Here is a 22,956-nt window from a genome sequence, read left to right on the forward strand (position 1 = left end):
CACCACTTCGTACGCCTGGATCTGGATCAGGATCTGGATCTGGATCAGGATCAGGTTTTCCGTTCCGCGCATGCGCATTGTTTGTCCACTTCGGCCGGTGCGAGGGACAGCGGTAAAGCAGCGTTAACAATTTTAATCCAAACCTTACTACGTTAGTCAGGGTGAGTATTCATAGTGTAATTATTAAATGCGTGTAAAAGAGATGCTGCAATGAGTGAATGTGTATTTTTGTTGTTGTTGTGTCGTTTAAACATTGTATAAACATATACTGCTCCAGCCTGCAAACGTTTTACTGAGGCCTCGCTCTCGATAACAAATCTAGCACGAGGCTAATCTGGCAACAAAGCTAACGTCGTAAAAAAATAATAATAATAATAAAACGCTAAATTAACCACCCTGTATATAACTACGGTATTTCACAGTAGCCAATATAACAAAGCGGCGCGGAGAGCTTTTGTTTTAGTTCCCGTTCACGACACCGATAACCGCCTCAGCGTGCTGGATAACTAGTTTAGCTGCGTGCTGTCAGTTCGTGGCTAACGTTAGCCAGGCAGCCCGTCGAGGTTGCTGTGTCAGCAGCTGCTGCTCGACGGAAGATCTGCAGACATCGACGAGGGGGGATTTAGTCCGTGCATACGGATTAATACTTGTTTTGCCCCTCGAAAGTACTTGTTCCGGTGATTTATATTATTTCATAATGTTGGGGCTTAACGGCGTTAGGTTATTGTGCGATAACGGTATGACGTAAAGCTGATTGTGGTTTGTGCAAGCGGTGTAAACAACATCAAAACTGGGATATATCTTCACGGTTTGTTTTATTAGATTTGATATTTTGAGGGTATAAAGTTATCACACTTCGCACCGTAACGTTATGTTCTGGTCTCACTCAGTTTTAATGTTAACACTGAACCTGGATTTTGTTCCTATTGTTTCTGTGGTAGTCAGTTGAGTTGCTTTTTCTTTTTTTTTAATCCACTTTACTGCCTTAAAAGTGTTTCTGTTTTTTTTTTGTGTGACATATTTATTTTCATATAATGTGTCAGCATGTGTAATGATGTCTGATTACTGTCAGCTAATGCTTGCGAGCTGATTTGGCCCTTGTGGATAATAAAAGCAAACGCAGGACTGAGCAATATATGAATATTTTATTATATTGTGATATGAGACGAGAAAATGGTCTTAGTTTTTCAATACCATAATATTAATATTGTGTTGTAAGTTTAATCTTTTCCTAGTTTTAAAGGCTGCATTACAGTAAAGAGATGTCATTTTCTGAACTTCCCAGGCTCTTCTAGTTGTTATTTGCCTTTACCCACTTAGTCATTTTATCCACATTACTGATAATTATATCTCCAAAGTCTCATCGTGTAAATATTTTTGTGAAAGCGACATCAGTTATCCCTACAATATCGTTGCAATATCGATATTGAAGTATTTGGTAAACAATATCTTTATATTTGCTTCATTTGTTCATATTGCTCAGTCCTTGATTTACTCGACTCGACTCTTATTGTGTACTATGGGAGAGGTACAAACTTGAAGTTTGTCAGTTAAAGATCAACAAATCTTTGATACCCTTTGCATGTTTTATTGTTTAACAGATTGTTTGTGCTTACAGTCATTTGGGTACACAAATTCTAATTTTTTTTTGTTGTTGTTTTTTTTGTTGCTCATTCATGTGTTTAGTGACAGCATTGGCCTGGTGAGCAGAGACTGCCCTTATTCTGAATGAGTCATGGCCCAATTCGGGGGACAAAAGAATCCACCGTGGGCGACTCAGTTTGCTGCCACAGCGGTGTCCCAACCGGGCCACTCGGGACAGTCCCTTGACCTCAATAGTCTGCACTGTGAGTATACTCATGAAAAAACATTTCACGTTGTTCTGACTCTTAACACTTACCATCATGTAATCTATCCTATTTTACACCAACATTCCCCATTCATTAAATATTTCCATATTTTTTTAAAATGTGTGTTTTCTCTCTGCAGCTCTCGGAGTACAGCAGCCGTCTCTTCTGGGAGCATCTCCCTCTGTTTACTCCCAGCAGTCAGCCTTGGCTGCAGCTTCTCTCAGCAACCAATCTGCTGCAAACTATCAGCTGTCTCAGCAAAATGCTGCTTTGCAGCAGCAGGCTGCAGCGGCTGCTGCAGCAGCGCTACAGCAGGTCAGCCATAAGTGATGTTGTCCTCGGCACAGTCAGCAATCTGTATCTTTCCCTGGTCCCATGTACACTCTTTTGATCAGCTACTATCTCTGTCATGTTCTCTTTAATGTCTATAGTCTCAGATCAATACAGCGCTCCAGCAGTATCAGCAGCAACAGCAACAGCAGCAGCAGCAGCAACAACAACAACAACAGCAACAGCAGCAGCAGCCACCCCAGCAACCGCCTCAACAACAGTTGTATAATGTTCCTCATCAGGTGAAGCAAAGGCTTTTTTTCCTTTGTTATACTTTATTTTTGATAAGCCTCTGCCCCTACTAACCTTGGAAAATATATATTTGGTTAAGACTCTCATTGACATTATGCGTCATATTTAGATATCTTTCATGGTCTCATATCTATTATGTGTCAGCAAAATAGTAGACATAAATGTTATTTGGAAAATGAGCATTGGTCAGCTCAGACAGCCCTAAGCTTTAATTTGTCTGAGTGACACTGCTTTGCACTCTTTTAAATCAAGATTAAATTTACCCTTTGAATTCTGATCTATTTGTCTGTCATGCTTTTATTCCTCCGTATTCTTTAACAACTTGGCAATTCTCTCCTAAGATGGATAATGCGATTAGGCTGTAAGGGTAATTTGATACAACTACTCAAATGGCAGCATGTAAAATGCTCTTGTTTCCACTAGCAGAATCCATTAATGAACACTGAATCATTGGAAAGGAAGTTGTTGTGAAGGCACAGGGTGTGGCATTACATTGTGGTTAAATATACTGTGAATATACCACATGTTCACTTTTGGCATTTTCTGTTTTTCTTCTTTCTTCCCAGCTTCCACAGCCTCAACAGGCTCTGCTTTCTCAGGTAGTGCACAAAAAAACACACTCCCACAAACTCAAGACAAGACATACACGCAGAGATCAGTCCTCTCTCTTTCCATGTTAGAAACTAAAATGCAAGCCAGATGTTTCCATAGCTGACCAGATCAAGGCTTTTTTGTCTTTATTTTTTCCAGTTTTCTTTGTGGCTTTGTTCTAAGTTTATTTGTAGGAGAAAAGGCTAAGTTTGCCATTTAAATGTCTCCCGTGTTTGAATGAATATGTTATTGACTTATTGAGTTCTGACATGCAAATCAAAGTGTGATCACACTTCTTTTTTTGATCCCTCTTTCTTTTCCCGACCCTCAGCCCCCCGTCGCCTTGCCTACCAGCCTGAGCCTGTCCAACCCCCAGCAGACAGCCCAGATTACTGTGTCGTACCCAACACCACGTTCGAGCCACCAACAGCAGACGCAGCCACAGAAGCAGCGGGTCTTCACTGGTGTCGTCAACAAGCTACATGACACATTTGGCTTTGTAGATGAGGATGTCTTCTTTCAGTTAAGGTGAAAGAGCATGTTCCCCAACATCTCTCAAACTGTATTACTTGGTAGAATGATAAGTTAAATGCTCTCACTGTCTCTAGATGGTTGTTTTTTTTTTCTTTTTTTACACCCGTGTTAACCTGCCCTTGTCATTTCCCAGGCTCTTTTGTGGCACCCGTAGTAGAGAGTTCCTAAGGATACTTGCATGCTTTTATCAATTTTAAACCGATGTGACTTTACATATAAAGATTTTTGGACATGCCTGAATGCTTTTTTTTTTTTAAACAATTTTATAGTGCTGTAAAGGGGAAGACTCCCCAGGTGGGGGACAGGGTCCTAGTGGAAGCTGTGTACAACCCAAATATGCCCTTCAAGTGGAACGCACAGCGCATCCAGACGTTACCTCAGCTAACAAATCAGTCGGTGAGAACATTGAGACCATTGCACTCCGTTGCTCAAGAATACTATTTTTGAGCACAGTGATACAGTCTGGGGATTTTCTGCTTGAATTATTATTGACCTTTTAGTGTTTTTTAATATTGCTCATAGTACTCAGAATCAGTGTTTTCGCTGCATTCATCCATGGTGTTAAATTGCCTTATCTGTTCCAAAAAGTTAATAACAAACTTTGTATCGGTGTTTACAAAGGATTTAATTCAACCATAATTACTATACAATAGTATCCACTTTGTAGCTTCATGTTTGAATAAAAGTCCACTGATACTGGAAGTTGCACAAAATGTGACCTCAGGTTACAAATGACCCCGATCAAGTACTCAAAAGACTCCTCGTTATGTGAAACAGATCTGACTACTTTGTATTTTATGCATGTCTGCTTGTTTCAGTTCATTTGGCTTTATTGACCTGAACAAACATGGGGAAGTGACAGAAGCTATGTGCTGAAAATGAGAACATATTCTTAGAATTTTTAATATCCAAAAGTAGCAACCATAGGTTCATTTTAATCCCTGGATTGTTTTAGGAGAGTCCAAATATATTAAGTGTTTATTTCTTCTCTTTTTCCAATTTGATCTTACCCTTGTACCTCTCTGTCTTTTATTTACTGTTGTGTTTTCAATCCCTCCTAGCATCAGCAGCAGCAGCCTTTACCTCAAGCTTCCCCACAGCTCGGCAGCCTTTACAATGAGCCAGGGATGCAGCTGCGCTACTCAGACATGCACTCCGCGGTGGACAACAGACAAAATGTAAACCCCCCCCCCCCAGCCCTGAATCACACATTTTATTTTTTGGTTCTTTTCCCTGCTCATTTTCTCTTTTAAAATATTTTCTCTTTTAAAATTTTGTTTCCAGACTGTCTTTGGTTAATCTCTTCATGGTGAACTACAACCACGGTTCCATCTTTTCTTAACTGTGGCTTCTTTTAGTTTGCTGCTGTTGCCAAATGGATAGAACCATATTCAGACTTCATTATACATTCAGAACATGATTTATGTGGTAGATGTTTTTTTGTTTTGTTGAAAAAAAAAGACTAATGTTTCTTCAGTGTTTTTACACTGAGATGATTTATTTTTTAAATCAGTAAATCTCTACAGATGACAGTGACTTCAAGAGAATCTGCTATAAATAAGAATACTTTGAACACATTTTAAGTGATGCCAAGAATAGTGTGGCGTCTGAAACGAGTTCATGAAAGTACACTGAAGAGGCTGTAACAGTAGTTTTTTGTTATAAAAGTTTGGTTTGAAACGCCAATCAGTGCCTTACCAAGCAGTGAGGCATGCACAGTTTTCATAATGCTAGTTATACTTTAGAGAATATTTCTGAATGCGGGGCTTTCTTGTATAAGTTTACTTTACTTGAGCCAGAGGGACATATTTAATTTCAGCATAATTTTTTCTTTTCAAAAGGCCAAGCCTGTCTGCTCACTAAATATATGAAATATCCTGAGAAAAATGCCATTCGGTTATAAATGTTATTACATTAAGCATTTGACTATAACTGCAGAACTGGTAATGCTTTGTTATAGTATTGACCACAAACTGTGCACAAAATAGCAATTTTTACTTCGATGTAAATTCAGTCTATTGTAGTCTGGTATTCCTCCCAAAAAGACATTCTTAAGAACAAATAACATGGGGTAGAAACAGAAAAACTATTGTTGTGACCCAATATTGAAGCCCTAATTTTAAGCAGATTTATTGGGTTTTTTCAGGCATTGTTCACATCTTAAATGTTAGCCTGGCAACATTAGTATGTCCTCTGCTTATAAATAAGAGCTTACCGAATTTTACAGATATGTTAAAGACTTGTAGTTTGTAAGAAAGATGGTATTTATATATCAAAATCCAGAAGCTCGTATCTGGCTTTAGTTAAAATAATCTCATATACAGCAAAGTGTGAAGTGTAGAAACTTCTTCAACAATATTCAGACCAAATCCCAGAAATGTCTTTAATAATGTATCTTTAACCATCATTGTTTGTCAGTAAATTTGGTCTTTTTTTCCACCCAAATAAGTTTTAAGAACTTTTAAATGCCAAAAGCAAAATTATTTCATTTGGCAGATTCGACTGAAATTACTTCAGATTAGGCCTGCACATCCATTTTTCTTTGATTAGGTCAACCGGTCAGGGCACTTCTGAGGACATTTCTACCATTCTTTCATTCAAACACATTCAGACCGCCGAAAAGCTTTTTTTTCTTTCAAGCAGCTGTCCATTTTATCTTCTTATTTGTTATTGTTTAAGGTTTGCCTTTGAACGTTTACTCGCCTCTCATTTTTGTTTTGTTTCGTCTCTTACCTCTTTTGTCTAGAACCAGCCTCAACCTCCTAACATGATGAAGGCAGCCCCCAACATGCTGCAGTCGCTACCTCCCCCAACCACTTTCAGTGTTCCGACGCAGCCCCCCCCTCCTTCCCTTCTCCAGGCCCAGCTGTCCGCTGCATCTCTGGCCCCCCTTCTCCAAAACCCTCCTCAGCCTCTGCTGCCGCAGCCTCCACCCAAAGGTAAAACACTTGTCATTTGTGATTGCACTTACCTCGTATATCTGGATATAAAGAGGTTAGACAAGTGGTGATGATCACAGCTGTTTTGGCCCAACATTGAGCACAAAATAGAGGCTGTTTGCGTGATATGTTCAGTGGTTAAACAAGCCGGGGCTTTGCATTATTTCCGTTGTCTCCAGATGTGTTTCCCGGGGGTTTGCTTCAGCCCCCGGTGAGAATGATGCCACAACCGCAGCCTGTCCGACGAATTGAGCCTCCACCCCGTTTCCCCACTCGTAATGACCGTGGTCCTGAGCTCATCCTCAGGACTAAAGAAGAACGCAGGTGAGATGGCAACCATCCAAGATGACCTAACGTACTGCTGGCCGTATCCCTTTCCCGTGAATTTGATCCTCTTTTTTTTTTTTTAGTTAGAAATCATTTTAAATTTTTTGGGAATTCTTCAGCAGAGACAGAGACCGAGATCGTAGACGATCGAGAGAACGCTCACCCGCACGCAAGCGCTCCAGAGACCGATCACCGAGACGTGATCGCTCCCCGAGACGGCCTCGCAGAGTGGTTCCTCGCTACACTGTCCAGTTTTCAAAGTTCAGCTTAGATGGGTGAATATAATCATCTCATTGTTTCTTGTTTTAAGTTGGAAATACATCATTGTAGAGTGATAAGTCTGAAACTTGAGTGTAATGCTCAACAGCATGTCAGGAATGTGTTGCTGAGGTAATAACCGTCCTCTTTGTGCTCTCCAGTTCCTGCTGTGACATGATGGAGCTGAGAAGGCGCTATCAGAGCCTCTACATTCCCAGCGACTTCTTTGATGCCGTCTTCACATGGGTGGATGCCTTTCCTCTCACACGACCCTTCCAGTTTAGTAACGCCTGTAACTTCCACATCTTGCACAAAGAGGTGGATCCTTTAGCTAAGAACACAGCAGTGCTGGACCCTCCTGATGCTAACCACACCTACAGTGCTAAGGTATGACTGTCAATAGTGGATACGATTCACCATTTTCTATTTAGTTAGATGCTGGGCACAGTTTTTATTTCTCACAGTTAAAGTTGTAAAAATGTAAGAACCTTTCAAACTAAGACTACTGGGAGCAAAACCAAGAAGTGGTGAAGACCACATGTAAGAAATATGTTCCACACTAGCTTAAGATGGGGTTTAAAAGTGGTGGATGCAGCACTGAGGTAGCACACAAAGTGAGGATCTACAGTCAGGAAATCCCTGAAGAAACTCAACAACTGTAATCTGTTTTCACTCTCTGGATTACACATCATAGACAAAGCAAAATTAAACCCGAACATAATGCGGAAGAGTGCAGGTGAGCAGAACAAAAAGCTGAGATTTTTTTTAGTTGTTTGCTTTACTGCACAGAAATGCAAATAGCAGAAGGATATTAACAGCTTAAAATGTGTTATCCTTATGATGTTAGTCCTGGTTGACTTAGAGACATGTTTAGTTACCGTAATAACAGCAGCGTGCTTTAGTACTACACTAGGTACTTGTTCAACAGCTCATTCGGCAGAAATACAACAGAGGAGCAACTGGCAGATCTGTTTGCAGCCAAACTCCACATGAGTTTTCATTAAGAAGTCCTTCAAAAAATAATGACAATCTGATTACGGGCTGCACATGTTGTGAATACAAAATGAACGAGTGCAGTTTATGGCCCCTGGTCTTGGAATGACCTGCAGGCTTGGCTCTCTAAACTCACTAAACAAACCCCGTTGAGATAGGAAGAGAATTTTTTACCTTGTCAAATAAACCACATTTGCTTTAAATGTTCAGCAGATGGAGTTGGAAATGTGCTGGTTGAATTCGCAATGACTTTGATTCGGTGAATAGTGAGGCCGTCATCAATGAGATTAAATTACACTACAATACATGCATGTATAGTGTTTTCCCCGTGAGTTTCTTGTTGTGGTTAGGTCGGCAGTCTGTATCCACAGCAATAAATAGGATGGCAGGAGACCATGAACGGTATCAAAAATGGTGTTTGATTTCATGAATATTTGAAGGATTATAAACTTTTAATGTGTTGTGTTTTTGTCTCAGGTGATGCTGCTGGCTAACCCCAGTATAGAGGAGCTCTATCACAAGTCCTGTGCACTGGCAGAGGACACGCAGGAACTCAGAGACTCCTTCCAACATCCTGCCAGACTCATTAAGGTACATCAAACCCTCTCCACGCTTGTACGATGCACGTGAGCTGACAGTGATGCAATGATCCTATTCCATTTCTGAGTACTCGCAGTGTGGAGAAGTCCTAACTGACGTTGGCTCCCTTGTGTAAATACCTCCGGTATTTACTTTTGACTTGGTTATGGATCCTTTGCTGACATTTTTCTGTCTTTCCTTGTCTCTATTCTCTTTTTTGCTCCTCATATCCTCCATATATCCTCCTTCATCCATATTGTCATTCCCCACTTCCATCTAACCTACTGTCCGTGGCTCCCCTTTGTCTTTCTCCTTTAGTTTTTGGTGGGCATGAGAGGTAAAGATGAGGCCATGGCCATCGGTGGTCACTGGTCTCCCTCTCTGGATGGAGCTGACCCAGAGAAGGATCCTGCAGTCCTTATTAAGACAGCCACGCGCTGTTGCAAGGCACTCACAGGCATAGACCTGAGTCTGTGCACTCAGTGGTAAGTGCTGCTCCTCTCGTCAATATTTATTTTTCTCAGTGATTGTGTTTCTGTTTGAACCCTTTTAACTCTGTTACTAAAATCTGAATTTGAGTACATTTGCATTTGTGTACTACCTCGTTACTAAATCCCTGCTGGACATGTTGGGTGATATTTTTTTGTTTCTCTATTTATATTAATGATTATTGTGCTGTTAATTTGCAGTCTATTATTTACTATTATTATTTGTTGTGTTGTGCAATGTTCTTTTTGGCCTTTTGTGTGTTGTAGTCTTGGCGCTCTCTTTCTGTCACACTCTCTATTCATATACACAACTTTCATTGTGATGAAAAAGCAAACGCATGGACTTGGTGGCAGGAAGCAGTAGCCTGGACCAGAGGACACTGCCATTACGTTGTTTTTGTTCTTTTATTTTTCAATTCTCTCTGTTAAATATCTTACATATTTAACTGGCTTTCACTGTCCTGTTGATTCTGTCTCTCTTCGCACAACCCTAATGTAGTGCGTTAAGTGTATCCGAGGTTAAATGCAGACCACTCATCCATAATTGGCTGAAGCTATAATGGGGAAGAATTTTGGGGGTGTGATTTATTTTTTGTGATTGTCTTGTCAACTTTCTCAAAATGGCTGCCGAAACCTGTGACAACAGTTGGAGAGCTGCAGACTGGGTCCATTTGTCTTTGTCTATGCTGCGTGTTGTGTGGGAGACGGGTCACTGTAATGATGTGTACGATCATTCAGTGACCTCATGGGAGGGAGTAACTGTAGAAGGCTCGCCCTAGCAAGGCTTGCCTTTTATACTGTGTCCTGACCAGAATGTTTCTTTCCAATGCACCTTCTTCCTTTGCGACAGGTATCGTTTTGCAGAGATTCGCTATCATCGGCCGGAGGAGACACACAAGGGACGGACAGTCCCTGCTCATGTGGAGACAGTGGTTTTGTTTCTTCCGGATGTTTGGCATTGTCTTCCTACCCGCTCAGAGTGGGAGGTGCTGTCACGGCGACTCCGGGAGCAGCTGGCTGAGAAGCTGTCGGCCGAGCGAAAGGAGGCGGATGGAGAACAGGCACTGAACCGCTAATCCCTCTCTTCTCATTTCCGCTTCTCACAGGAAGGCACAGGAATTACAAAAACAAACCCCAGATACACATCAGACACAAAGCACACGTCACCTTTCACGCACACAGATACGAACACAGGCTTATTACTGGTCCACCAAACCCCACCTAGGCTTCTTCTGTTTACTCCTCCACCTGCCCCCTTCTCCTCTGCTCCAACTCCTCCATTCCTCCCATCAGCACTCCCACCTTCCCTCACATCCAGCAGACACATACAGTGGAAGCAGTGAGACTAGGTTGTGTTGTGTAGGCCCCAGTTGCAACTGGTAAAACAGCTTCCAGTTCCTCAAACTCCTCACAATCGGGTGCTGATCTGGTATAATTATTCATGTTAATCTTTGCATGTTTGTTGTGCATTATTTTAAAACAGCTGCTTAACCTGCTTTTAATTTGGGTGCTTTCAAACTGGTTCAGCATTAATCTCAAATTTGAACCAGTGGTCCATTTTTAACACTGGTAACCAGAATTTTGAAACACACTGGAATCTGTGGAGTCAGTTGCGTGTAAATAATGTGTGTTGTAGAAATGTGTATTTTTTTTATATATATATATGATTTTTCGCATCAATTTGATATCGTCTGACTTCGAAAAGAGAACCTCCCCAAGTCCTGCTTCTTGTCTGTTCTTGTTGTTGGATTCTACACTTTCATTTGGACTATATGTAGAATTTGGTTTTTCCAGGGCAGTTGGTTGGACAGATGGCTCCTATCTGACGTAGGTGTATAAAACCCATAAATGGCAATACCCCAGTCATAGAGCATGGTAGGGCCACCCTATCCTCACTCCGATTGGAGGCCAGCTTCAGTTCACCTGATGTACCTACACACCTTTTGGACACGCCTCTCATTGATTTTGACCTTTTTTGTGTTCCACAGATTGATTGATTGGCAGCTGGGTGGCATTTCTGTTGGTTTTTATAAGAGCTAGAGAGCTTCCCTGTGTACGCTTCAGTAGCAGTGGACTTAAACACAGTCGAGAGCTCACTAGGACAAGACAATGAAAGACAGATGAGACCTTGCTTCTTGCACGGATCAACTTTAAAGCTCACTAAGGCCCCGAGTGGTGTGCTGACTGTTTGCTCTCCCACCTTTCTCTCTCCCTCTGCCTGTCTCTGTCTTAATGATTTCCTGTCAAGGAGGAAGAGGAGAAGGATGACGATGAATCGAAGGACGTTAGTACTCCCACTCACTGGGCTAAACTTGACCCAAAATCAATGAAGGTAAAGTTCAAGAAAGAAAGGCTCCGCATTGGTACGTGTAGGAAAAGCAGCAAACTCGCAGCAACTGGAGATTGAATGCGTGTTTTCCATGTCCATGTTTTCTCCACTTGTAGGTAAACGACCTGCGCAAGGAACTCGATTGCCGCTCTCTAAGCTCCAAGGGGTTGAAATCGCAGCTGATCGCTCGCCTCACCAAGCAACTGAAGGTGGAGGAGCAGGTGGAGGAGTCCAAGGAGCCCGAGAAACCAGAAAGCAAAGTTGCGGAAGAAGAGGAGCCGACTCGTCCTGAGGATGACAGAGAGGTACTGAGAAATGCTATTTATTAAATAACTGTGAATAATAACAGGAGAGCGCTTTAGTACAAGTAATGACATTTTTGTTGTCATAACACAAATGTGGATGTCTCTCATATTGTATGAAATAGAAGTTGTTATTGAAAGCGACGAATTAAGTCATAGTTTTAGCGGCCTTTTCAATATTGAAAAAAAAAATAATAATAATAATAATTCTGAACTGAGGTTTATCTTACATTTCCTCTGATGTGTTCTTCTCTGTTAGGAGGAGGAACGGAAGAGGCAGGAGGAGGTTGAACGCCAGCGGAGAGAAAGGCGCTACATCCTCCCCGATGAGCCCACCATCATCGTACACCCCAACTGGGCAGCCAAGAACGGCAAGTTTGACTGCAGCGTCATGTCCCTGAGTGTGCTGCTAGACTACAGGCTGGAAGACAACAAAGAGCACTCTTTTGAGGTGAGAATTACTGGCTTTTGTTTCACACCATGTTTCAGAGAAGGTCTGCAGTGCACACGTGTCCTCGTGGAGTTACGACTGTTTTCTGCTGCCGCAGGTTGATAATATGCCGTCTCTCCTTCTCTGTATAGGTTTCCCTGTTTGCTGAGCTGTTTAACGAGATGCTCCAGAGAGATTTTGGCTACCGCATATATAAAACCCTCGCCGCTCTTCCTACCAAGGATGAGAAGAAGGAGAAGAAGGCCAAAAAAGAGGCAGAGAAAAAAGAGGTTGAGAAGCGAGAAGTAAAGAAAGAAAAAGAAGAAGAGAGTGAAGAACCAGCGGTGAAGAAGACCAAAGAAGACGAAGAGGAGAAGAGGAAGGCAAGCCTCTCGAGCCTTTCTGGTTTCTCGGTTCATCATTTGTTCGACGAATTCCGCGTGTTGTCATGTAACTGTGTTACTCGTGTTTTTTACACCAGCACGAAGAAAAGGCCGTGAAAAAGGAGGAGTCTCGAGATGAGGAGGAGAATGAAGACGACGGCAGTACGGCCAACGCCGAAGAATATGACCCAATGGAAGCTGAAGATGCAGAAGATGACGAGGACGATGGTACTGCACGCTCACCTTTTTGTTTTAATGCCGTCCAGTTGATCCATTTTGAATTTCCTTGAGTGTAATTTGGTCGATGATGAGAAACCATGCACCACGCTGAACATATGATGGATAACATTTCCACAGTTTCTGAGACCCGAAGTAGAGAAAAACACAGGTTTTCTTTTAGATATATCGATTTTCTTTTTTTTTTTTTTTCTTTTTTTCTTTATTCACAAAGATTTAAGAGACACAGTCGTCATCCAACGTGACATTTCTGTTGCTATTCCTCAGACAAAGACGACGACGACTCCAACGACAGAGACCGGAAAGATCGCAAGGACGACCGCAAGTCGTCGAAAGAGCGATCCTCGAAAGACAAGGTCGGTTGCTTATTATTGTTGTTGTTGTTGTTGTTGGCATGTTATCATCGAGGCATCGATGTCGCGCAAACGTGGCTGCCGGTATAAAAGTGATCGTTGTCGTCGCACCAGGAGAAGAAGCAGATGGTCACGCACAACAAGGAGCTGCTGATGGCGTTCGTCTACTTTGACCAGAGCCACTGTGGCTATTTGCTGGAGAGAGACCTGGAGGAGATCTTGTACACACTGGGGCTGCATCTTTCTCGTGCTCAGGTGAACACGCGCGCGCACACACGCACACACACACACACACACACACACACACACACACACACACACACACACACACACACACACACACACACACACACACACACACACACACACACGCCGTAAAACTTGCGTTGATTTTTGTTTTGTTTTTTTGTCTCTTTTCAGATAAAGAAGCTTCTGAATAAACCGGTCGTCAGAGAGTCTTGTTACTACAGAAAACTGACAGACAGGGGAAAGGACGAACCCATTCCTTCCTTTAATGAAGCCCAGATAGAAAACCTCATAGGTGAGCTGCTAACACGGAAGTCGATGGTCTTCTCATATCTGTCTTTGTTGTTTTAAATAGTTGTTGTTGTTGTTTTTTTAAGCAGAGTGTTTATGATGACAGTAGCAGTATCATGAAATAAACTACCCTGCTCCTCTGCTGTAGTAAACCTTCTCTTTTTCTGTCAGGTAACCGAGGACTGCTTCCTCCTTCGAAGGTTCGAGCTCAGCTAGAGTCCAGTGAGTCCGGTAACCTGATCGTGTATAACGGAGCCATGGTCGACATCGGCAGCATGATGCAGAAACTGGAGAAGAGCGAGAAGGCGAGGGAGGAGATCGAACAGAAGCTCATGGTGCAGGATGCCAAAATGGGTATGGATTCCGTCGTCTCGTAAACGTCGTCTCCTGAAAGGATTTAAATAAGATCAGACGCAAGCTACACTCTGTGTCAGTAGTCCTGCAGGACAATGATCTGGCTCAATTTGAGCTTTGCTACAGAGAGGTTCGGTCTCACTGCATTCAGCTGTCTTCCTGCTGTGATTTCTGCTGAAACGTGAACCGGCACATGAAGTGCAAAACAAAATTCGTCAAAATTATTTATACATTTGATGTAAGATGTTGTAAGCTTTGATCAAAACAACGTCACTTTCGGTTGATAAACTGAGAATTCCCAGTACGATGCAGCCGTTGTATATTTTTCTGATTTCAACGAATATTTTTGGGATCTGAACGAATCCAAGCTGCGTTTCCTCGGTTGCTGTTGCTCGGTCAGTTGCAGGTCAAATTACATTTTCCTGCAACTCAATCTCCCTGTGCTTAAATCCCCGACCTGCCTTCCTTCTGACTTGGAAGTTGTATCTCATTCCAGACGAAGACGCAAAGGTGAAACTTCAGTTGGAGCAGGCCAACAAAGCCTTATCCAGAGAGCTGGACGAGGTGAAAAGCTCTCTCGGGCAAACGGAGCAGACTCTGAAGGGCGTGGAGGAGCAGAAGACGACCTATCACCAGCTGCTGAGCAAGTCGGCCACGTCCTTGATGTCCACGGTCAAAGGGCTGATGGCGGTGCTGAAGAAGGTGCGCCATGTTTAAAGACGGCAAATTTCGGCGCAATTTGGTCGATGACGAGAAACCATGCACCACGCTGAACACGTGATGGATAACATTTCCACAGTTTCTGAGACCTGAAGTAGAGAAAAATGCAGGCTGATGTGTTTGAGCTTCAACTGAAACGAGCTCGTGTTCACCGACTGTTTTTTCCTTCCTCAGGATGAAGCGGTAGACGAGTCCGGCGACGGAGCCGCCGGCGATCACATCGGAACGTCTCAGACGAACGGCGCTGATGAATAAACTCACCTTTCAAATAACAAAGCTGATCTGTAACACTGATGATCTTGAATTGTAAATATTCCCTAAACAAGTATAATTGGATTGTTTTATTTGAACCTGTTGTCTTCAAGTATTTGTATAATTTAGTTCACGAATTAGTTCCCTCTTTTAATTTGACCTCTTTTTCCGAGTTACTTTTCTTACCTAGAGTAATTTTTATCTACGGCAAAGCTTTGAAGCGCTTTATTTTCAAAGGAAGTGAAGTTCAGTTGCTAACATTTCGTTTTTTCCAATCGCTTTAGCTCCGTTATGGCCAACAAAGTGCCACAATGTAGATTTAATCGCCAGTATGTGTGAGTTGGACTAGAGTTGATTTTGTTTTTCTAATGAGCAATAATGATGCTATTTATGTGCGAGAGAATTAATGACAAAAATATATTTAAAAGAAACACATTTTGGATGGAAAAGAGTGGGAGGGTTTCCACGTGGTTGAGACAGATTTCCCAGGTAAATTTACCCCAACTCCATTCAATAAACGTTCATTTTGTAGTTCTTCTATTTGCCTGATTTAACTGGTTCCCGTAGTTCTTTTCTCCCAACACGTGGCTATGCATGGTTCCCACCTCTCGGACCTTTTCCCAGTCTGCTGCGCTGCCTGTTTCGGTGTTTCATGTCTTAACCGCGATGAGCGTTTGTCCTGTTTTCTGACAAAGGAAGCTATTCATGAACCAAAAGCTGAGCTCAATGAATGCTCTGCTGAAGGGATGAACATGAACATTTTGAGATCCACCTCTGAACTGTGTGTTTGTTTGGGTTGTTCAGAAAAAGAGGCACAATTAAATTAAATTTAAATGTACTCCAAAAGCAGGCAATTTTATTTTTCTATTGAAAATGTACTCTATGGATGTCTTGTGCAAGAGTAAAGTGGTCCATTTTAACACTACAGCGTGTCCGAAGGGTTTTTCCACCAAGTTTTTCACAGTCATAATGACAATTGTCATTTATAAATATAGGAAAAGCACAAGCGTAGCTGCTGATTTTCATGACGGCGCGTCATGTAGACGTCCCAGTGAATCTGCAGTACTTGCAGGACCCTGAAACTGAAGAAGCTGAGAGGAATGTAGCCTTTTTTTTTTTTTTTTTTTTTTTAATTTTCACGCATTCTTTTCCTGTTGTGCCACATTTCAATGTCATTAAAGAATAAATAATGTAGCAGTGTTTTCTATCCATCCTGTATTTAGTTATTAACGTCGCACTGGTCACCAGCAGATGGCAGCAGAGTCTACAGCTGCAGGACAGAAATGACCACTTCGGTATTAGCTTCACTTTTACCCGTTTCTTCTTCCTGAAGCAAACAGTAAACTACACTCGTTAAATATTTTTCTAAAGCAGATATTGTTGACTTGTCAGTAGGAAACACTTTGGAGTTTCTATCATCGATGACACATCATCTATCAACCATTTTGTCACGTTTGTCTGAGCAAATGGGCCTATTAACTGGTGTTTTTATTTTTTATTTTTATTTTTTTAATCAGCTTCCCTAGATGCCCTTATTGGAGGATTTGTGGTGATCAAACTAATGACACTGCTTTATTACTCCATAGTTGCTCTGTGTGTTTGGTTACCAGATTAACTGCTGCCTTGTACTTCCTATGAGAACTTGAATGTTAATATTTGACAGCCGACGCTTTTCTTTTTTCTGACAGAGGCCTTTCGTTGCTAAGAAGTTACCCTGGTTCCTTTGTGACCTTGCAGACTACTGCATGCCTTGGAGTGATGTTTGTTGGTCGACCCCTCCTGGCAACGGTAGCAGTGGTCTTAAATTTCCCCCATTTTTTTTTTTTTTACAGATATCTGTTTGACTGTGGATTAATGGAGTCCAAACTCTTTAGAGAGGGTTTCGTGACCTTTTCCAGCCTGAGCAGCATTAACTCTTTTTCCGACCTCCTCAGAAATCTCCTTTTTTTTTTATACCATGATACATTTCCACAGTGAAGCTCAGACTTTGATCGGTCCCTGTTCTTTTTTCGCTGCCCACTCAAAACTGATTATCATCCCACTGACTGAAAACACCTTAAAAGTAACTGCTTATCCTGAATGTTCACGTACTTTTGACACCCACAGATATGCAATATGGGATCATATTCCCTTAGTGAACAAATGACCAAGTATCACTTTTTTTTTTTTTTGGTCTTATTTAATAAAAGGGGTTTTCTTCATCATCTGCTTTTAGGACTTGTGTGCAGATTGGATGTTTTAGGTGATATTTATGCAGACATTTAAAAATTCAAACACACCACTGTACCAACAGCTTGTGCTGCTGATAACCTAATAATGTCATTTACAATCATGAATCAGTAAGAGGAACCAAACCTGTACTTTTACTTTAATACTTTTAAGTACACTTTGCTGCAAATACTTTTACTTAAGTAGGATTGCTTAAGCTGAACTTTTAGATTTAGTGTTTTACTTCATCGTGTCGGGACTTTTACTGAAAAACAGGATCTGAATACTTCTTCCAACACTGCACCAACACAAGAGGTTGGAACTCAGTGACGTGGACGTGGAAGCACACGCAGGTCGTCTGCAGGCAGAAGTTCATACGCTGTCAGAGAACATAATGAATCCAAGATAGGAGATAGTCAAAGTTACATCACCATTTGTCAGGAATAGTATCCCTGCAACGCTGCAGGTGTGACCGGATGCAGTCCGGACGAGGATTATTAATTATGTAGCATGTTGTGACCGAGTGTGTCTGAGGAACAGGGCGGGTCCTACCTCTCGGCTTCTTGTAGATCATTTACCTTCGAAGCCTTTGTGTCCTCGGACGTGTCTTTTATGTCTTGGAGCCATTGGGACTTTTCTGCAATCCTGTCAGTGTGACGCTGGGTTAGTTTCCTCTCCCACCACTCCTTCCACAAGCAAACACGCTTTCATTCATACGCTTTTTAATTTTTTTTAATAGGAGAGGGTTTTTAATTAGCACGTCAGTGATTAATGATTAAATAATCCGTTTTGTCTTTCATAGATTTCTGCTCTGCATCATTGAGGAAAAACAGTCACATACACTGTCCAGATGTCTAATCTGGTGTGCATTAGCACACACTATAACATTTCATTTCTGTGCTTTGATTTATTTCATCGAGACAGTTTAAATACTTACTTCAGAGCTTTTGAGTCCCATTAGTTGCAGGTGTGCTTATTTAAACAGAGAAATTTGTTCCCACCAAGAACAAATTCACATAAAAAAAAAGAAAGAACTTAGCAGGAAACATCTCTGTCTGTTTCCAGCAGCTTGTCTATGTCACTTCCCAGAGAACAATAACTATCCGTCATCCAGTACTCTGGTTATGTGGCTGCTTTTGTCCCGGTGTCTTGCTCTGAATGCTCAGCAAACAAACCTCATTTGTCCCCCGAGGAACCACATGCACACTCCTCAGCCCTCACACTCCTGCACGGTGTGTGTTGTGTGTGTGTGTGTGTGTGTGTGTGCGTGCGTGCGTGACGGAAAGGTTTTAACTTGGATGTGCATGCTTATGAGTATGCATGCACATGTGATGTGTGAAATTAGACCCCACCGCAGAGCGGAGGGTAGGTAACCCCACTCCAGGGCTGCAACAGAAGGCTTTTGTGGCCACTTCCCCGCCCCTACTCTTTAACCCCCCCCCCCCCAATGGTATCAAAGAGCTGCTGAACTCACAGGACGTTCTGCTGACAATCAGGCCGTTTTAATGCGGGGTCGGACTTTCCAGGGGTGGGGGGGGCAGACGGGGTCGGTAAAAAGGGAGTTTGGTTTAGTATCTGATCATGTTGCCATTTTCAACCCTCTGCTGATCCAAGCTGTTCATGTAAATCCGACCTCTGAAGACTGTGGGTGCGGCCGTGGAGAATGTGCAGATGTAATATGACATTACACTGATCTCATTGTGAGGTGAACTCATTCTTATGTGGCCATAGGCTTTGCCGATTTATTCAAATTCTCACCTCTTCCTTCTAAGCACTTTGGCAAATCAATCTTTTCCATTAACACCCTCACACTCCCGTGTGCATGTCAAAAGTTCAGAGTCGTAGTTATCATGACAAAAGCAGCCTCCCCTGCCTCACACACAGCTTACAAACTCCCAGTGGGACGACTTTTCAAAACCAGTCTGGAGTCGATGCTTGTTTAGCTCTCTGCATTGTTCCTGGACAATCCCACTTCTGATGGAGACTGATTAGACAAAAAAAAAAAAATTCAGGTCTCAGCCCAAATGTAGCAAAACAAAATGACGTATTAACGTTTGGCTTTTTGTGCCAAAGATGCTCAGTTGAACCTCTTAATCCAAATGAATTCAAAGTACCTGAACCCAAACTGTCTCGTCTTCGCTGAACTTTCTTTCACCTCCAAAAAAAAAAAAAAAAAATTGTATTCTTTCCTCGTTATTGTCTCACAGCGTTGTGAAACAAAGAATTGAATTTCCTGGGCGATGAATTGTGATAAAGATCCATCACTCACAGGACAAATGACCCAGCTTCCCTCTCACGTCCTCTGGGACGAAGCCACTTTTTCTCACTCTCTTTTTTTTTTTTTTTTTACATCTCTGAGTTTTGCCAGACATCTCTCTGACCACCAAAGTCAAACAAACAAGTCAACCACCCTCTTAGGTGCTGTTTGATATTTCAGGTAATTGATACATGAGAGGCTCCATTGAGCAGCTCTGCTCGTCTCTCCGGCAGCCTTAACGGGCCCCTGCTGGAGCAGAGGGAGGCAGAGAGAGGGGCCCCTGTTCAGCCGGAGCTGCAGGAACCCGGCTTCGTTGGGAGCGGCACAGCAAAGTGGTGTAGTTGTTGAGGAAACGATCCCCCTCTCAAAGGCCTTTCTCAGGGAATACTGGGTTACAGTGTGAGAAAGTTCCACAGTTGTTTTTGACAGCGTGTCTCTGGGGCGTCTCCCGGTGGGAACACACAAACGCCTCACGTCTGCGCTGCGTGGACGACCATTGCGACACTATGAGGACCTGCAGAGGGTCTACGGTCCACTGCTACCTCTACCTCCCTCAAGTGCAGAGTGCTGGTACCAGCAACAGGACATGAATGACGAGGCTGCGAAATCAGGTGGCCCTTTAATGCAACTCTACACCGCTTCGCATCAATTTGAAGCAGGTCTCACGTTTCACCGTTTAACAATAGTTACACAAAGCTCAGCATTCATCCGGGCTCAGCATCTACAGTTTGGGGGGGAAAAGCAGATATACTCTAATTGCCACTGCACGCTGCCCTGAAGGGAAGTATGTCACTCAATAAGATAATCACACAGTGGGAACCCAAGATTGCCAGCACCAGCTTGCAATCTGGAAAAACAAACATTTCCATTGTAAAATTGCAGAGTTGGCTTTAACATGGTGCATGCAAACATGGGTTAAAACCTCTGCGGCGCAACGTGCGTGCGTGTGTGTGTGTGTGTGTGTGTGTGTGTGTGTGTGTGCGTGTGTGTGCGTGTGTGCGTGTGTGCGTGCGTGTGTGTGTGTGTGTGTGTGTGCGTGAGTGTGTGTGTGTGTGTGTGTGTGTGTGTGTGTGTGTGTGTGTGTGTGTTTGGTAAATACAGGAAACATATCCATTCAGGCCAGCTGCTACAGTAACCACCAGTCAAGCTGCAGGTGTGCAGGCTAAGAACTCAAACCAATTTCAACATGTGAAAGAAATGATTTGGATTTCTTATTTTTCTTCCTGTTTTATGCAAAGCTTTTGCAACTTGGTTCCAACTTTGAAGCAAGGTGACATTGAGTGTTTTTTAAAAAAAACTCCTCTCCTCGTCTGGCTCTCCTCTCGGCTCCTCTTCCTGTCTCACAGCTCTAAAACGGGCCAGGAAGTCAGCACGAGGCATTTCCTGCATGTTTTACATCACCTTGAAGCAGCGGCTGCTGGGAACAGTGGAAGCACGCTCTTCCTAACAACAGTTACCGCTGTGTGCTCTTGTATGTGCTGCGCTACAACGAGCACATGTGTTACTTCATGCATCCTTCTCTGGCTCAGTAACACTCCTCTAATGAAGTTCATGTGCTGTAAATGTCTTTGATGTCACATCAACACAGAGGCTTTCAGTCTCTGCTTCTTTGGTTCAAAGCTTCGGTCAATTAGATCCTGGTTTAATGTCGTTTGTGGAGGCCTGGATGTTGATTTGGTGACCGGTGACACATCACAGACCAGAAGAAGCCTTGATTGCTGGTGAAGTCTGCGTCTGCTGGTGTCTGATGTGAGCTGCAGTCAGAGGTCCAAAGCCAAGAGGCTGCTAAAATGAGAGCAAAAACTCTTTGATTAGACACAGATATCGTCAAATATCCTCCACTGACAGCAAAGTGATGAGACTGAATGACCACGTTGAAACTCCTTTATGGAGGTTGAACTGTTTGATGAGAGTCTGTTGCACCTGTGAACTCAACGGTGTGGCTGGTGAGGCTTCGGTTCACAAACACTTCACTAACTGCAGAAGAAAGATGAGACCATCCAAGCTACCCTCCTTCACTCTCACACAGCCTCAAAGTGCAGCTGCAGACATCTCTCACATTGCTGTGATCTTCAGCATGTCCACAGGGTCTTTGTGTGGTGTGTGTGTGTGTGTGTGTGTGTGTGTGTGTGTGTGTGTGTGTGTGTGTGTGTGTGTGTGTGTGTGTGTGTGTGTGTGTGTGTGTGTTGTTCATAAGGATGTGGGTGTAAACCATCACTCACCACCTTCTCACACACTACACAGCGCTCAAAGTGACTTTAAATCTGTCTTTTCTATTTTTTTTCCTCAGGTTAAAATATCTTAAAAACAGAGTGTAAAAGCGGTATTCCGCTGTAGACTAAGTGCTTTGCTGGATTCCCTCTCTGCCCTGCAGTTATTAAAACAACATGACTCAATTATAGTCCCGACTTAAGTAATCATGTTTTACGACAAAACCACTGTCATTATGTTTGTCTGGCTGCCTACTGCCTCTGTGAAGAGAGTCGGTCCTGCAGGTTTCACTTAAGATGTGCATTGATTTGTATTCTGAAGCACTCAAGCGTGCATGCATTACTGTCTTGAATGTCACTGCCGAGACTGAATGCAAACCAGCCTGGTCTGCCTTTGATCCCTGCTGTGATGGCAGCGTGCTGAAATAATGAAACTGTAATAACAGAGTGCCATGACTGATGCTGGGACAAGTTCACTCAGGCATAAAAATTAAAAGACTATTTTGAAAAAAGATCCTAACAAGCAGAATAGACGAAGGAATTATACTTTTGATCCAAGAATATTCCGAAACTTCCTTGGCTGAGTTTCACCTGAATGTTCTCTTTGATCCACAGTTTGATGTTAGAATATATACTTGTGTACTTTCTTGCAGAGAGTTAGATGATAATATACCACTTTCATGTCTGAACCAGCTGCTTATCTTAGCTTAGCACAAAGACTAGAAGCAGTGGAATAGCAAGTCTGGCTATTTTTTTCCCCCCTAAAGTTCAATAAACCACCTATCAGGACCTTTCAGTTTACTTTTATTTTATTTTTTTAACTTTTATTTCATTTGGCATAGGAGTAGAGCTTTGAATTACAGAACACCGGCATGCCATCAAAAATCAGAGCCTTCCTCACAACAGTTTTGTGGGATCTCTGTGTAAAACAGTCTCGCACATCTAACTCTAAACAAGTAATCATAAAAGTTGCTTTTTTTTGATATCGTATTCCTTTAAAAGGTAGGACTACATGTTTCCAGTAAATATTATTTAGCCTAGCTTAGCACAAACAGGGGGTAGGTGGATGTTGTTACAGAGTCAGGCTAGCTGTTTCCCATTGTTTCCAGTATTTCAGCCAAGCTACGCCAACTGTCTTCTTTTATCAGACATATGAGAGTGGTATCAATCTCCTCATCTACCCCTCAGCAACACAGCACATAGTTGTGTTTTCCACAATTTGAACAAGTTCCAAAATACGCAT

The 22,956-nt window shown here is 42.5% G+C and overlaps 1 protein-coding gene across 2 annotated transcripts; it reads left to right on the top strand.

Moving 5' to 3' along the window:
- The first annotated feature begins 90 nt into the window (after positions 1-90).
- Positions 91-15,963, top strand: ccar1 (cell division cycle and apoptosis regulator 1). Of its 2 annotated transcripts, none has more exons than XM_069692655.1 (26): positions 91-161; positions 1,687-1,847; positions 1,990-2,165; positions 2,282-2,422; positions 2,999-3,031; positions 3,355-3,551; positions 3,827-3,953; positions 4,619-4,735; positions 6,304-6,496; positions 6,676-6,820; positions 6,943-7,098; positions 7,243-7,468; positions 8,552-8,665; positions 8,972-9,138; positions 9,992-10,202; positions 11,390-11,473; positions 11,587-11,775; positions 12,032-12,223; positions 12,355-12,585; positions 12,684-12,813; positions 13,090-13,178; positions 13,290-13,430; positions 13,596-13,716; positions 13,884-14,066; positions 14,563-14,768; positions 14,961-15,963. In XM_069692655.1, exons 2-26 carry the CDS (start codon positions 1,736-1,738, stop codon positions 15,039-15,041), a joined length of 3,762 nt encoding a protein of 1,253 aa, XP_069548756.1. In that variant the 5' UTR covers positions 91-161; positions 1,687-1,735; the 3' UTR covers positions 15,042-15,963. The 2 variants fall into 2 exon arrangements, with proteins under 2 accessions (XP_069548756.1, XP_069548757.1); XM_069692656.1 differs by having other exon boundaries at positions 6,946-7,098.
- Positions 15,964-22,956: the final 6,993 nt, after the last annotated feature.

The sequence above is a fragment of the Brachyistius frenatus genome, unplaced genomic scaffold (genome assembly GCF_029030835.1).
Source record: "Brachyistius frenatus isolate BFR_SWC_R1_liver_20210118 unplaced genomic scaffold, ASM2903083v1 Contig_13, whole genome shotgun sequence".
In the NCBI taxonomy this organism is placed as follows: Eukaryota; Metazoa; Chordata; class Actinopteri; family Embiotocidae; genus Brachyistius; species Brachyistius frenatus.